General features: G+C 40.7%; 1 protein-coding gene across 4 annotated transcripts in view; it reads left to right on the top strand.

The window, feature by feature from the left end:
* The window catches only part of Dmxl2 (Dmx like 2), a 142,746-nt gene that overhangs the window by 93,063 nt on the left and 35,468 nt on the right, over window positions 1-14,215 (top strand). For all 4 annotated transcript variants that reach the window (XM_032910107.1, XM_032910105.1, XM_032910106.1 and 1 more), the window contains exons 19-25: window positions 2,730-2,840; window positions 5,092-5,261; window positions 6,311-6,408; window positions 6,853-7,018; window positions 8,578-8,842; window positions 11,069-12,138; window positions 12,909-13,100. In XM_032910107.1, the coding sequence (XP_032765998.1) occupies window positions 2,730-2,840; window positions 5,092-5,261; window positions 6,311-6,408; window positions 6,853-7,018; window positions 8,578-8,842; window positions 11,069-12,138; window positions 12,909-13,100 (2,072 nt within the window). The remainder of the gene's footprint in view (window positions 1-2,729; window positions 2,841-5,091; window positions 5,262-6,310; window positions 6,409-6,852; window positions 7,019-8,577; window positions 8,843-11,068; window positions 12,139-12,908; window positions 13,101-14,215) is intronic.

Raw genomic sequence — 14,215 nt, 5'->3', positions numbered from 1 at the left:
AAATACAATCATATTACATGGCATAGAGTTCATATGTGGATAATTGTTGCTTTCAGAACTGTATTTTAAAAATTCCTTAAAACTTTTAAATTGAGGGAGGGTATAAAAATGTTCCCATAGCCCATTAGCAACATTTTTCACAGGTTTAAATTCTTACAATATAGCCCTACAATTTTCCTTCTGTAGATTAAAATAACCAGAGACCTTGGAAGGTTTGTCTGTGACCCACTGTCTACTTATGTTGAGAAGGAACAGGCCATACCTGTTTCAAAGTTGTGGGCAGTAGTAGAGTAAAACCCCTAGAACAGCTATAAGCCTTTCTTGTACAACTGATGTTGTAACAGTTGGTAGTGTTAGTCATATTTCTCTGGGGAATAAAGAAAGGGCTTGGGGGCTGAAGAGATGGTTCAGTTGTTAAGAGCACTTGCTACTCTTGCAGAGGACCAAATTTGGTTCCCAGCACCCACATTGGAGTCTTTTAACTCCAGCGCAGACCTCCATGTGCACTTTATATCACGTGCACATACCCATACAGACACCCACACCCACATATACAGGAGGGGGTCAAAAAACAAAGATAAATCTTTTAAAAAGGAAATACTTGGGGGTCGGGGATCTAGTTCAGTGGTAGAGCGCTTGAGGGCCCTGGGTTCGGTCCCCGGCTCCGAGAAAAAAAAAAAAAAGGAAATACTTGTTATAATTCATGGAAAAGTTAAAACTTTCTGATACAAAGCTTTATCATTGGACAATACTTTATAAATGTGAAGTAGATAAGGCAGGGTGGATAGTTCCATTTCATAGGTGGGAAATCGATTTGTATATTTCAGCCAAAGAGAGTTCTTCAGTTTGTTCTGGTAAGACAGCTTACCTCTTCTGTCATAGCAGTGTCCAGTTTCTTTGCACATGTTCTCATAGATCAGTTCTATTATATCCAGAATCCAGCCATTTCTCATCTCCTGTGCAGTTACTACCTGGGTTCAAGCCACAGTTGATTCCTGTCTAATTGTTGAAGTCTCCCGACAGCTTCATTCATATCAACTATGTATTTCCCATAGAAACCAGTGCATTCATTCTCACCAGTGTGTGTCTGTTCATCCTTCTTGTTTCATTTCCTTTTTTAAAGATAGTATCTTATTGTGTAGCCATGGCTGGCCCGAACTTTACTGTTTAGACCAGGCTGACCTCAACTAACAGAATTGTCTGCTTGTGTGCCTCTCCTCTGTTCAGTAGATAAAGTGGCTTCTCTGAGACTTTAGAAACCTTGCCGTGGTTTACAAGGTTCTACATGGTCTGTGCTCATTTCTGCTGTGTTTGGGCTCCTGTTAGCCCATGGACACGGAGCATGCTCCGTTCTCAGGGCCTTTATATTTACTTCTCCAGTGCATAGGATGTTCTTTTCTTTAGTTCTATGCATGACTCATGTCCTAACCTCAGATTTCTCAGATTTCCTCCTGTTGTAAAGTTCTTCCCAGGTCAGTTGTATGAAACAGAACACTATTAATTTGCCGCCCCATCTCATCTCCCAGTCCTATTTTTTGTCTTCCCTTAGCGTTCATTCCATATACTACGTATTAGTTACTTTGCCTACTTCCAGGTCTGCAGTGCCTAGGCTGTCTCCCATAGAGTAGGCACAGATCTACCCAGATCTAGGGGAAAGCCTAGAGGAAGCAGACGTGTAGCTAAAGCCTTGGCAGTAGGGTGTTTGTTGTCTTCTGTAAACTTTGTTCTTTCCCAGACAGGGATCTGTCTGTCAGCTGCTGCCTTAGGATCTGTCAGTGCTTTCGCACTGCACTAAGCTTTGTTTAGGTTTTTACTAGATTTGTGGAATCAAGGTAAAGATTCAGGTTGCCCTTTTCAACCTAACACAAGCCCAGAGAATAAAAGTTCAAATCTTTGGTGTATTTTTGTCAAGCTAATAGCCTAGAAAACGTTAGCTTTGTAATTACTGTGACAGACTATTAGCCTATAGTATAGGATTCCTGCCAGTAAAATCTCAGTTCAAACTTCTTTAATGACCAAGGCAACTAGAGAAGGACAAGTTTATTGGGGCTTAGTTTCAGAGGGTGAGCCCATGATCATCATGGTGGGGAGCATGGTAGAAGACAGACAGACAGATAGGCCTGGGGTATCTTGTCCACAGGCAGAGAAAGAGAATGAAGCTGGGAGTCGTGTGAACTTTTGAAACCTCAAAATCTGACTGCAGCGACACATCTCCTACCTGCAGTGATCCTCCTGCCTGAGTTTCTAGGTGTTGGACTTACAGGCATGTTCCACTAGGCTCTGCTTTATTCATTTACCTAAGCATCTGCTCAGTAATGGTAATCTCGAATCCTTCCCAAGCAGTTCCACCAACAGGGGACCAAGCATTCAAATACATGAAGTTTAGGAAGCCATTCTCATTCAGTGTGCCACACAAACTTAATACACATTCACTAGATTTCAAGGTTTCTTTCATTTATTTTGAGTAAGTATAGGTACTGATGTTATTTGTACTAATAGGTAACTTTATTTTCCCTAATAATTTTCTACTAAGGAGTTTTAATATTTGTGTCTTAATAAGAAATATTTTGTAAAGACAAAAAGTTATTTACCAAGTAACATGTTAAAATATCTTTTTGTGCAAATTATTACAGAATTTAATGTTCAGCTCATACCTTTTGAATCTATTTGTGGCTCTCCAATCCTGTTGAATCTATTCTTCCTTAACATATTTTTTTTTACAATTACAGGAAGAGACACCTTAGATGAGTGTGGTTTGAGATACTTGTTAGCAATGCGCTTGCACACATGCCTGTTAACATCACTGCCTCCTTTATACCGAGTCCAGCTCCTTCACCAAGGTATTCTACGTACTGTTTGAACCTTTGTACTGCTCTGATTGAACAGTGTGGTGCTGGATGTGGCTTTTTGTGTCCCACCTGTCAGTAGCCTATGGTCTTCATGCCGCATGCCATTTTCCTGTGTGTGCTTCAGCTCTGTCTGACAGCTTAGCTTCTGAGACTAGGTGGTAAAGTTGTAGTCGAAAATGTAGTAACTCAGAGTGCCTACAGCACAGCTCTGGATTTTTCTGCTGCCTTCTCTTTAAGAACCATCTGTTTTATTCTTTGTGTTGTCACCTTGGTTCCCTCCCTCCTCTTCTCTCACCATTCCCCACTTCCTTTTCACAGGATCTCTCTGTGTGGCCTAGGCTAGAACTCTTGGTGATCATCCTGCCTGAGTTTCTAGGTGTTGGACTTACAGGCATGTTCCACCAGCTCCACTTCATTCATTTTTACCAAGCATCTGTTCTTAGTTGCTGTCAAGGAGAGTTGATGCATTAATGTATTGAAAAGCTCTCTCATAATGACCTGGTACTTTTGCTTAGGTCTAGCACATTGCCACACCCCTGATTTGAGACAGTTAGATCATCTCTTACTTATAGAAACTCTAGAGTTTTAGAGTGACTGCCCTGGAAACAGGATGCCTTATTTGTAAACATTTAGCCTCTCAGTCTGGTGCTCATTTCTTTAGACTGATGCCTTTCGGAACCCCAGACCCCATATGTTGATGAGAATGTGGTTGTTAGAATCCTGGGTGTGCTAGACTCCTTTACCTCCTAAAATATTCTTTGAAAACAAAAGCTAGTTATTTATTTATTTGTTCATATTTAATATTTTGGTGGGTTTTTATTTCAATTTATTTTGTGTGTGGATGTTTTGCCTACATGGCTATCTGTAGACTGCTGGTAAGAACGGCCAGTGTTCTTAGCCACAGGATTTATCTTTCTTTAGTGTTGAAGTAAAGTCTTACTAAAGACCATGTGGTCTAGGCTGACCCAGAGCTTGTGGTGATTCTTTTTTCACCTGCCAAGTGCGAGCATTACAGTCCTGCCACCATGGTTGACTGGAAACACGATCTGCTGTGCATCAAAACTATACTTTGTCTACTCAGCCCTAATTTTCAAGGCATTTAAATTTTTTTTGGCTTTTAAAATTTGAATGATCATTGCAAGGAATTATTATAATGTTACATATAAATACTTTAATTATTTTGCTTTTATATTCTTTTTCTTTAAAGTTTATGTATTATTCTGATAATTTCCACATGCTATTTTATTAATTAAACATTTTTGAGTGGGTGTATATTTCTTGTTAGTTTCCTAGCAGTTGAGTTACGGAGTTAGAGTGTGAAGATACTTAACTCTTCTTTAGTATTAGAAAGGTGTTCTTCAGAATGAATACTCCTTTACATTGTCCAAAGTAGTGTTAGGTGGTGTCAGAACTCAGCCACCATCTGACACAGTTCATCCTTCTCTCCTGTCCCCGTCCCTCCCTCCTTACCTTGCTACCTCCCTTCCTTCTTTTTTCTTCCTCGCCTCTGGTAAGTCTTTTGGTCCGTCTCTCCTTCCCTTCTAAGATGAGAGATGAGCCTCACGGTGATTGTGTATTCTTACATTAAATGTAGCAGGAAGTACATTGCTTACTTTAAGTGACTTTGGCTCTTTGGTTAGAGCAAAGGGTGGAGCAGGTTTTAAAATTCAGTGCCAAAGATGCTGTGCCCAGGCAAATGGCAGTGAGAATAATTAGGCTGGTAGGCCAAAGCTTTTGACGTGACCAGTGTGTTCTGTTTGTACGTTTGGTATATGAGCATGTGAGTAGCTTGGTTCTCAGTTACGTTTAATTTCATTGACTCAGTTTCATCCTTTGTCTTTTGTTTACTCGTTTTAAGTTCTCGTGTAGGCCAGGATGGGCTCGAACTGAAGATGACCTTGAACTTCTGATCTTTTTAACTCCACCTCCTGAGTGCTGGAATTACATTCATGCGACATTATACTATATTATTTCCTAATAACTTTACTTTTGTATTTTAAAAGAGCAGTTATATATGGAAGAAGAGTGATTGATTGTGGTATTATGTATTCTGTCACTGGTCTTGAATCAGAAGCATATAGAATAAAATCCTGAGTGATGGCAGAGTTCATCCATCCATCCTTCTACCCTACCCCCCGCTTGAATGTGCTTTTTAGAATGGAGAAATATGTAATTAAGCAAAATACTGTTTTGTTGTTACTGATGTAATTCCTAAGGTTATTATTTCATGTTTTCAATTTAGGAGTGTCTACCTGCCACTTTGCCTGGGCTTTTCATTCTGAAGCTGAGGAAGAACTGATCAATATGATTCCAGCAATTCAGAGAGGGGACCCTCAGTGGTCTGAATTAAGAGCTATGGGAATAGGCTGGTGGGTGAGGAATGTTAACACACTTCGAAGATGCATTGAAAAGGTAACTTTCTTCATTGGGGTTTTGTGTGCGCACACGCGTGTGCGCACGCACACACACACACACACACACACATTATAGAGGGGCAACAGGTATTACATAGTTCAGTCTGGCTCAGTCTGACTGTGAATTCCTGATTCTCCTACTTCTACTTGCAAACATTAATGATATTTTTAAATTTCCAGAAAATCTGCTATAGACAGTTTGTACATTTTTGAGAACTTTCTTCTAGAATAATTTTGAAAAATGACATTTATTTATTGTGTATGTTTGCATGTGTGCGTGTATGTGTAGGTGCACATGGAGTTTCAGATTTGACCTTTATAAGGTGCAGTATGCTGTGAGTTTTTGTCCTGTACATTTGTTTGTTTGTTTTGTTGTGCATCTCTGGCTCTTCTGGAACTCAGTATGTAGACCAGTCTGGCTTTGTACTCAGAGGCTTGCCCTAAGTTTCAGACCACCCTGTGCTCCATAGTGAGTTCAAGGCCAGCATGGGGTACATATTAGAACCCCAAAACAGGAACCATCAAATGTAGATGCCAGGCTCGGAAGCATGCTTCTTTATCTGTGGAGCTGCACATTAAACAATTAAATGTGCTGAATTTTCAAACCATGATCACTTCTCTTCAATCCTCTTGTCATTATTGTGTTCTACATTTGTTTACTTTCCTAGGTTTTCCTTTCCTCCCATTACAGTGGGAACTTAAGCTACCCATTTAAAGCTCTTGGCTCAACTATGTCTATAAAATGAGGACAGTACTAGATCTTTAGAGTGGGTAGTAGTCATTAAGACTAATGAAAGGTGCCCAGTCTGGTGCCAGGCATATAATAAACAGTCAGCAAATACTAGCCGCTGTGCTGTTTTTATTAGGATTACTGGCATGCAAATGCTTTTTTTCATAGAAGGATGCTATCTTAAGCTACGGGGGGCACACACTCTCATCTCCACAGTGTGTGAGCTAAGACAGTAACGCGGCGTTACTGTTACTTGTTGGAGTAATTGATGGTAGTTCTTTTGTCAAGTGGTTCCATGCTATTTTACTTCCTCTCAGGTTGCCAAGGCTGCTTTTCAAAGGAACAACGATGCCTTAGATGCTGCTTTGTTCTACCTTTCCATGAAGAAAAAAGCAGTAGTGTGGGGTCTGTTCAGGTAACATGCTCAGCACTTCACAGGAGTTCCCGCAGAGACTTGCTTCCCTCCCGTGTGAGTGCGTGAGGCACATCCCATGTTCCAGTAGAGGAGACGTCAGTGAGCAGCACCTGCAACTGAAGCTGCTGCTCTCCTAGGATTCCCACATGGCGTGTGCATGGGGGTTGGCCTGTGTGTTGTATTGCCTGCATGTGTGTTGTGTGCCACATGATGCCGTGCCTGCAGATACCAATGGGAACACTGCAGCCCGACGCTGGAGTTACTGAGAGTAGTGAGCCACCACGTGGGTGCTGGTAACCTAACCACTGCGCTGCCTCCCCTGCTCTGCCTGCCAGTCTTCCTTACGTTGAATGTTTAAATGGTTTTCCCTTTTCATACACTCTGAAAAGAATTAAAATATTTTAAGTGTGGTGTAGCCACTGGTACTTGTGTTCTCATTCCCAGGTCACAACATGATGAAAAAATGACAACATTTTTCAGCCACAACTTTAATGAAGATAGGTGGAGGAAAGCTGCTTTGAAAAATGCCTTTTCTTTACTCGGAAAACAGCGCTTTGAACAGTCTGCTGCTTTTTTCTTGCTGGCTGGCTCATTGAAGGATGCAATCGAGGTATAAATAAGCCAACAAGCAGTTGTATGTGAGGCCATAGAGCAGATTGTACTGTCTGTTAGAGGTTTGCCAGAACAGAATAACCTCAGAGCTTACCGAATTTACAGGGAATTACGACTTTAAGTGTAGCTTATTATGTATTAAGATAAAATGTTAAACTTATGGGAAAATGTCAGAAATGATTTATGAATGCCTTTTATTGTCCATCTTGTGATTCTGAGCCATTTAAATGTGTGTGCAATTCACAACCTCCTTATCTTAGGCAAAAAAGCTGGCGTTTAAGTACTTGGAGCTAACGTGGCAGTTTGTGCTGTTCTGCAACGTTCCTGCCTTAAGTATTGGCAGCGCGTGAGGCGGTGAAACACCCCATCTTTTGTTGCATATTCCTAGCAGGGGATTAAAATGCATTAATATTTCTATTTCCTGATGACTCTTTCTTTTAGGTATTACAGTTATAAACTACCTGGACTCAGAAGTATTAAGTAGAATTGAAATAATCCTAGTCCTTTGGAGCAGAGACAGAAAGATCAATGAAAGTTTGAAGCCAGCCTGGGCTACTGAGAGACCCAGTCTCAAAAAAAGAAAGTGCAGAAGTTAATATAACATAACATAACGTAACATAATGCAACATAACATAGTGTAATTGTTACATAGTCCTTGGTCTGATTAGTTAGAAGTTAATGTAATATATAATAATATAATATAGTATAATATAATATAATATAATATAATATAATATAATATAATATAATATATAGAAATTACATAGTTTTGGGGTCTGATTAGTTTCAGTGTATGAGTTTTTTCTTTTAGCTTACAACTTTTTAAAATAATAAAATTTAAAAGCAGCAACAATTTAAAACACCCCAAAACATGATAGAAGAAATATAAAAATCTCTAACAAAATGAATTAATATAAATCGTAAAAAGTACATTTTACACTTCAGCATATTTATAACATTTTTATAGTTACAAACGCTGTAATTTTGAAATTGAGATGTTAGCTTAGAAGACACCCAGAAGAGATGATGGCTTAAAGATACTCATATTACAAAAGGGACCTCAGAGTCTCACAGTCAGCAGCTACATCGAATTGTTATCCCATATATGACAGGAATCCGTTATTTTCTTAGTAAATAGAAGATTCTTCCCAAACAGTACAAGTTTATATGTTGGAAATTAAGAGGTATTTATGTATAATTCTAAACAGTTGAAGCCAGTCTGGGCTACTTAGAGACCCTGTCTCCAAAGAAAGTAGTGTTTAATTGAAAAATGAATGCTATTTAAATTGACTCAAGAACAAGATGATATTGTCACACTTGGTTAAGTGCATGTTTCGTGAAAAGTCCTTCCAGTCTAGAGGCTACCATGTGATGGTTTATTACTGCTTGCTTTAAAAATTCTCTACCAAACAACCATCTCCCTGCATCTCACTGTCTCAGCCTAAGGCTCCCCATCTACATCATGGGAATATAAACAGACAATTCCAAGCTATCAGCGGAGTAATGTATCTCTAACTTAGTTTTCACTAAGATGAATATTTAATATTTAAATTTCAGGTATGTCTTGAAAAAATGGAAGATATTCAACTAGCCATGGTTATTGCCCGTTTATTTGAATCTGAATTTGAGACTTCATCTACTTACATATCCATCTTAAATCAGAAAATCTTGGGTTGTCAAAAAGATGGCACAGGATTCAATTGCAGAAAATTGCATCCTGACCCTTTTCTGCGTAGTCTTGCCTATTGGGTAATGAAAGATTATACCCGAGCCTTGGATACGTTATTGGAACAGACACCAAAGGAAGATGACGAGCAGCAAGGTAGATATTTTTGTGGGTTTCTGAGTATGGTTTGAAGAGTAAGACAAGGGTTAGTGGGGAGAGGCTCGTGTGCCATCACCCCTAGCTGAAGATCTGTTGACGGTTGGTGGCTTCTAGGGGAAGGAGAGTTACTTTTCTTTCAGGCTTTGACCCCTGGCAGGTCAGCTGTGCTGCAGTTAATGGTCCAACACCCATGAGTATATGGGCAGCACAATTAGACTCCATGGGCTATTTTAAAAAATAAAAACTAAAGAGAGTAGAGGGTGGGCTTTTCTGGGAGGAGTGGGAATGGCTAGTTAGTCTTTTGATTTTTTTCCATTTTTTGAAATCGGATATTTCTTTTTTTTTTTTTTTTTTGAGCTGGGGACCAAACCCAGGGCCTTGCGCTTCCTAGGCAAGCGCTCTACCACTGAGCTAAATCCCCAACCCCGAAATCGCATATTTCTTATTTACATTTCAAATGTTACTCCCTTTCCTGGTTTCCTGTCCATCAGCCCCCAAACCCCTTCCCTTCCTCATCCACCCTCCCTTAAGCCCTCCCCCACCCCCTCTGCACTGACATTCCCCTACACTGGGGGTCCAACCTTGGCAGGACCAAGGGCTTCCCCTTCCACTGGTGCCCCTACAAGGCTATTCATTGCTACCTTTGAATTTGGAGCCCAGGGTCAGTCCATGTCTAGTCTTTAGGTAGTGGTTTAGTCCTTGGAAGCTCTGGTTGGTTGGCATTGTTGCTCATATGGGGTTGCAAGCCCCTTCAGCTCTTTTAGTCCTTTCTCTAATTCCTCCAATGGGGTTCCCGTTCTCAGTTCAATGGTTTGCTGTTAGCATTCACCTCTGTATTTGACATGCTCTGGTTATGTCTCTCAGGAGAGATCTATATTCGGTTCCTGTCAGCATGCACTTCTTAGCTTCATCCATTGATTTTCTTAAGTTATTTCGAACTTAAGGTTTTAAATGTCTATGTTCAGTCATTAGCAGTTGATTTTATGGATGCTCAGATTGTCCCATCTTTAACCGTTGGAGGTCTTGACAAGTTTCTGAATTCTTTTGGTATTATATCTCGATAATTTCCTTGCTTTCCGGTATGGCAGAACAGTTCAGGTATTTTTTGGCTTAGACCTCAAAATGACCATTCTTCCAGAGAATTGTGTTTCTGTTAGTGGAAGACACTGCTGAGGAGAAGCAGTCTAGTCCCCACTGCTGCGAGGCCATGAGAATGAACACAGCTTTCTTTTTAGTTCCTGTTTAAACGGGGCTCTTCTTAGGCGTCTTCATAGTTGTGTCTTGAGTGAAAGGCTTGGGTTTTCATCATATGGCGATTTACTGTTGTGTGTGCACAGAGCAGTTTCAGAATAAGAATATAAATGTGTTTCACAACAGAGTGGTGACTGAGAAAACCTCAACCTTTCTATATCATTGTTAATTGTAGAGTGTTCTAAAGATGTACAGCCAGATATTTTATTTTAATTTATAAAATAAATCATAATTTATCTCTGTGGCTATACTGCCAAGTTGAGACATAATTCATTTGTTTAGTTTTGTAGTGGTTTTCTTTTCCTTTTTTTGTGAACTACATCTTAAAAATCCAATTTCCTTTAAAATTATATGGATTGGTGAAAATAGTTTTGAAAAATAAATATAAAGTTACTGGCTATGATGGTAAATGATCTAATTCCAGCATTGGTTAACAGAGGTGAATCTCTGAGTTCAAGGATAATCTGATGTATAGAGCAGGTTCCAAGCCAGCTAATGAGCCTGTCTCAATGTGAGTGTGTGTGTGTGTGTGTGTGTGTGTGTGTGTGTGTGTGTGTGTGTGTGTGTGTACATTCGCTCATGTGTGCCTTTGCACGTGTTTCTGGAAGGTAACCTTCTGGAAGGTTTCTGGAGGAAAGAGTTCGTCCTCTTTTCTCATTCCTCCCACTTTTTAAGGGAACTGTGATAACTTGCACTTTAAATATAAGCTAATAATCACGCATCTCTCCCTGCCCCACTTTTAGACAGGCACTGCTGTGTGCTCCTCCCTTGTGCCTTTGACATCATGTCTTGACATCACTTAGCATTTGTTTCATTCACATATATTTAATGATTATATGGACAAATGGAGGATTAATATTTATTTATAATATTTATTTTCCTTTATTTTGAGGAAAAACTAATTTATTTTAATTTTCAATGGATGTTCAAATTAATTCAGCAACTTGTGATTTTTATGTTTGTTTTCTGCAGTCATCATCAAATCTTGTAACCCTGTGGTGTTCAGTTTTTACAACTACCTTCGAACACATCCTTTACTTATTCGAAGAAATCTTGCTTCCCCTGAAGGAACCTTGGCAACTTTAGGTCTCAAAACTGAGAAAAACATTGCTGATAAGATTAACCTCATAGAAAGAAAATTATTTTTTACTACCGCTAATGCTCATTTTAAAGTTGGATGCCCTGTTTTAGCCCTTGAAGTACTTTCTAAAATTCCTAAAGTAACCAAAATATCCTCCTTAAGTGCAAAAAAAGATCAGCTTGACTTTATTTCTGAAAGAATGGAGAATGGGCCCTCAGAATCAAAACCGGTGAGCAGTAGTGATGGTGGTTCTGGGGCCGACTGGTCGGCCGTAACTTCCTCCCAGTTTGACTGGAGTCAGCCAATTGTTACAGTTGATGAGGAGCCTCTTAGGCTCGACTGGGGTGAAGATCATGATGGTGCCTTAGAAGAGGACGATGGCGGTGGCTTAGTAATGAAGGCTGCAGATGCCAAGAAGGCTGGGCAGGACCAGAGGGCCTCAGACCCGAGTGCATTATTGACTCCTCAGGAAGAGGACTGTGCTGAAGGTGACACTGAGGTGGATGTGATTGCTGAACAACTGAAATTCCGAGCTTGTTTGAAGATCCTTATGACGGAGTTAAGAACGCTGGCCACAGGTTATGAAGTCGACGGAGGGAAGCTGAGGTTCCAGCTCTATAACTGGCTGGAAAAGGAGATTGCTGCCTTGCATGAGATATGCAACCATGAATCAGTTATTAAAGAATATTCCAGCAAAGCTTATTCTAAAGTAGAGAGTGAACTTCTGGATCATGAAGAAATGGTGGACAAGCCAGACATTGGTTCCTATGAGCGCCACCAAATAGAAAGACGAAGGTTGCAGGCTAAACGGGAGCATGCAGAAAGACGAAAGCTATGGTTGCAGAAAAACCAGGATCTCCTAAGAGTGTTTCTCAGTTACTGTAGCCTTCATGGAGCCCAGGGTGGTGGTCTGGCCTCAGTGAGAATGGAGCTCAAGTTTTTGCTGCAAGAGTCACAGCAGGTATGGCCGTCACTTGTTACTCTCCGCCAGCTCAGGAATTGCAGGAACTCTTCCAGGTGGAGCTGTAAACTTTTTTTAAACAAATGGATGTAAACATTTTCAGCTTCTGTAGTCTCTGGAGGCAGACATTTGTGTCCAGTGCGGCTTTCTTAGGAGAAGGCTCTAGTAACTAGAAGTTGGTCTGGTTGGTTCTCTGTGGCTTTGATAAACACTGATCAAACCACCTTGGGAGGGAGGTTTACAGGATTTAATCTGTTGTCAAGAGAAGCCAGGGCAGGGACTCAGGGCAAGAGCTGCAGTGGAAGCCATGGAGGAGTGCTGCCTTCTGGTTTGCTCAGCCTGCGTTCTTATACCATTAGCACTGCCTGCCCAGTGTTGGCCACTGCCCATCGTGAGCTAGGATCTCCCACATCTGTCAGTAATTAAAAGGATGCACCATAGACTTGCCCACAGGCCAGTGTGATGGGTGTGATTCTTTGGGGCTCCCCCTTTCCAGCTTTTTATAGTTTGTGCCAAGTTGACAAAGCTGAGCAGCCCAGAAGTACACCTTTAAAGTGTTTATAGTGTGGTTATCTATATATCTTCTGAGCCTGGCACAGCATCCGGGACGGATGAGATGCTCAGTAGGCGCTTGTAGGATGAGTGAACAAGTACAGGAATGTGGTGGTTTTAGTCACCTGCATTTTATTAGGTAACCATTGGGCTTTTTTCCTTCCCCCATTTTAACAATTTTGAGAAAAAAAATAAAAGCAACTCACTGTTCTCTACAGGAAACTACAGTCAAGCAGCTCCAGTCTCCACTGCCACTGCCCACCACGCTGCCGCTGCTCTCAGCGAGCATTGCATCCACAAAAACAGTCATAGCCAATCCTGTGCTGTATTTAAACAACCACATCCACGACATACTCTACACTATCGTGCAGATGAGAACACCACCTAAGCCCAGTGTTGAGGACGTGAAGGTAATGCGAATTCTGGGATTACTTGATTCTGTATGCACTAGGATGGTAAATTATTCTTGTATGTGCTCCAATTTGAGTGTAGAGAAAATACTTGAAATGTTTTTATGTGTTGTCTTTTCACTTCTAATGACTTCAAGACCGCTGTGAATGCAGTGTAATAGTATGCATTCTGTCTGTCTGTCTGTCTGTCTGAGACAGGGCCTCACTATGTAACCTTGGCTGTCTTGGAGCTCACATTGTAGTGCTGGTTGGCCTTGAACTCAAAAGAGATCCACCTGCCTCTGCCTCCCAACACCGGGGATTAAAGGTGTGTGCCACTGTGCCCGGAATTAAGTTAGTATGCATTCTTGTTCCTGGAAAAGGCTCTCCAGTCTTCCTTTAAGACCAGTAAATACTTTTTTGTACTAAGATTACTTTTATAGACAGTATTCTTGCTACTTGGTAGTCATTTAGGTTTTCTACTCCCTCACATGAGCTACTAATCTAGAAATATTAACAGCTTTTTGTTTATGTGTCAAGAAAGTGTGAAGATGTAGGTTAGGGAGGGTGACTGAGGTAACCAGCTCTAGTTCCTGTGTCGCTCCTTTCCTGATGACTGCGCTTCTTGGGGACTGTGCAGTAGGTTAGAGGCAATCGGTATTAATCGTATAGCCCGTTCTGAATACTTAACTAATGAAGTCCAAGAAATTCCAGAGCGTGGCAGGGTGTGGGGAGCCTCCACTCCCTCCAGATGTGTGCATGTTCAGCACCTCATGCACAGTCCCTGCTGCCTTTGTCTCTGCCCCTTCTTCTGACAAGCGTGTTTCATTTTTATTGAGATACTAGATTGACTAACCATGTTTTATTAGAGATTTCTAATCTATAGCATGAATTAATTTATATCAGTATTCTTCTAGAGATTGCTTAAATTACTTGTTAGGTTAAGAAATAGAAAATATAAAACCCAGTTAGAAAATGTTCCATTCTTGGGTTGGGGATTTAGCTCAGTGGTAGAGCACTTGCCTAGCAAGCACAAGGCCCTGGGTTCAGTCCCCAGCTCCGGAAAAAAAAAAGTTCCATTCTTTGGAATTAAGATAAGACTTGTAAAAGGCATGGAACTATCTCTTGAATACCTT

Source organism: Rattus rattus, chromosome 8, assembly GCF_011064425.1.
Source record: "Rattus rattus isolate New Zealand chromosome 8, Rrattus_CSIRO_v1, whole genome shotgun sequence".
NCBI classification, from domain to species: domain Eukaryota; kingdom Metazoa; phylum Chordata; class Mammalia; order Rodentia; family Muridae; genus Rattus; species Rattus rattus.
The sequence above is the reverse complement of the archived record's forward strand: the minus strand, read 5'-3'. Positions and strand labels throughout refer to the sequence as shown.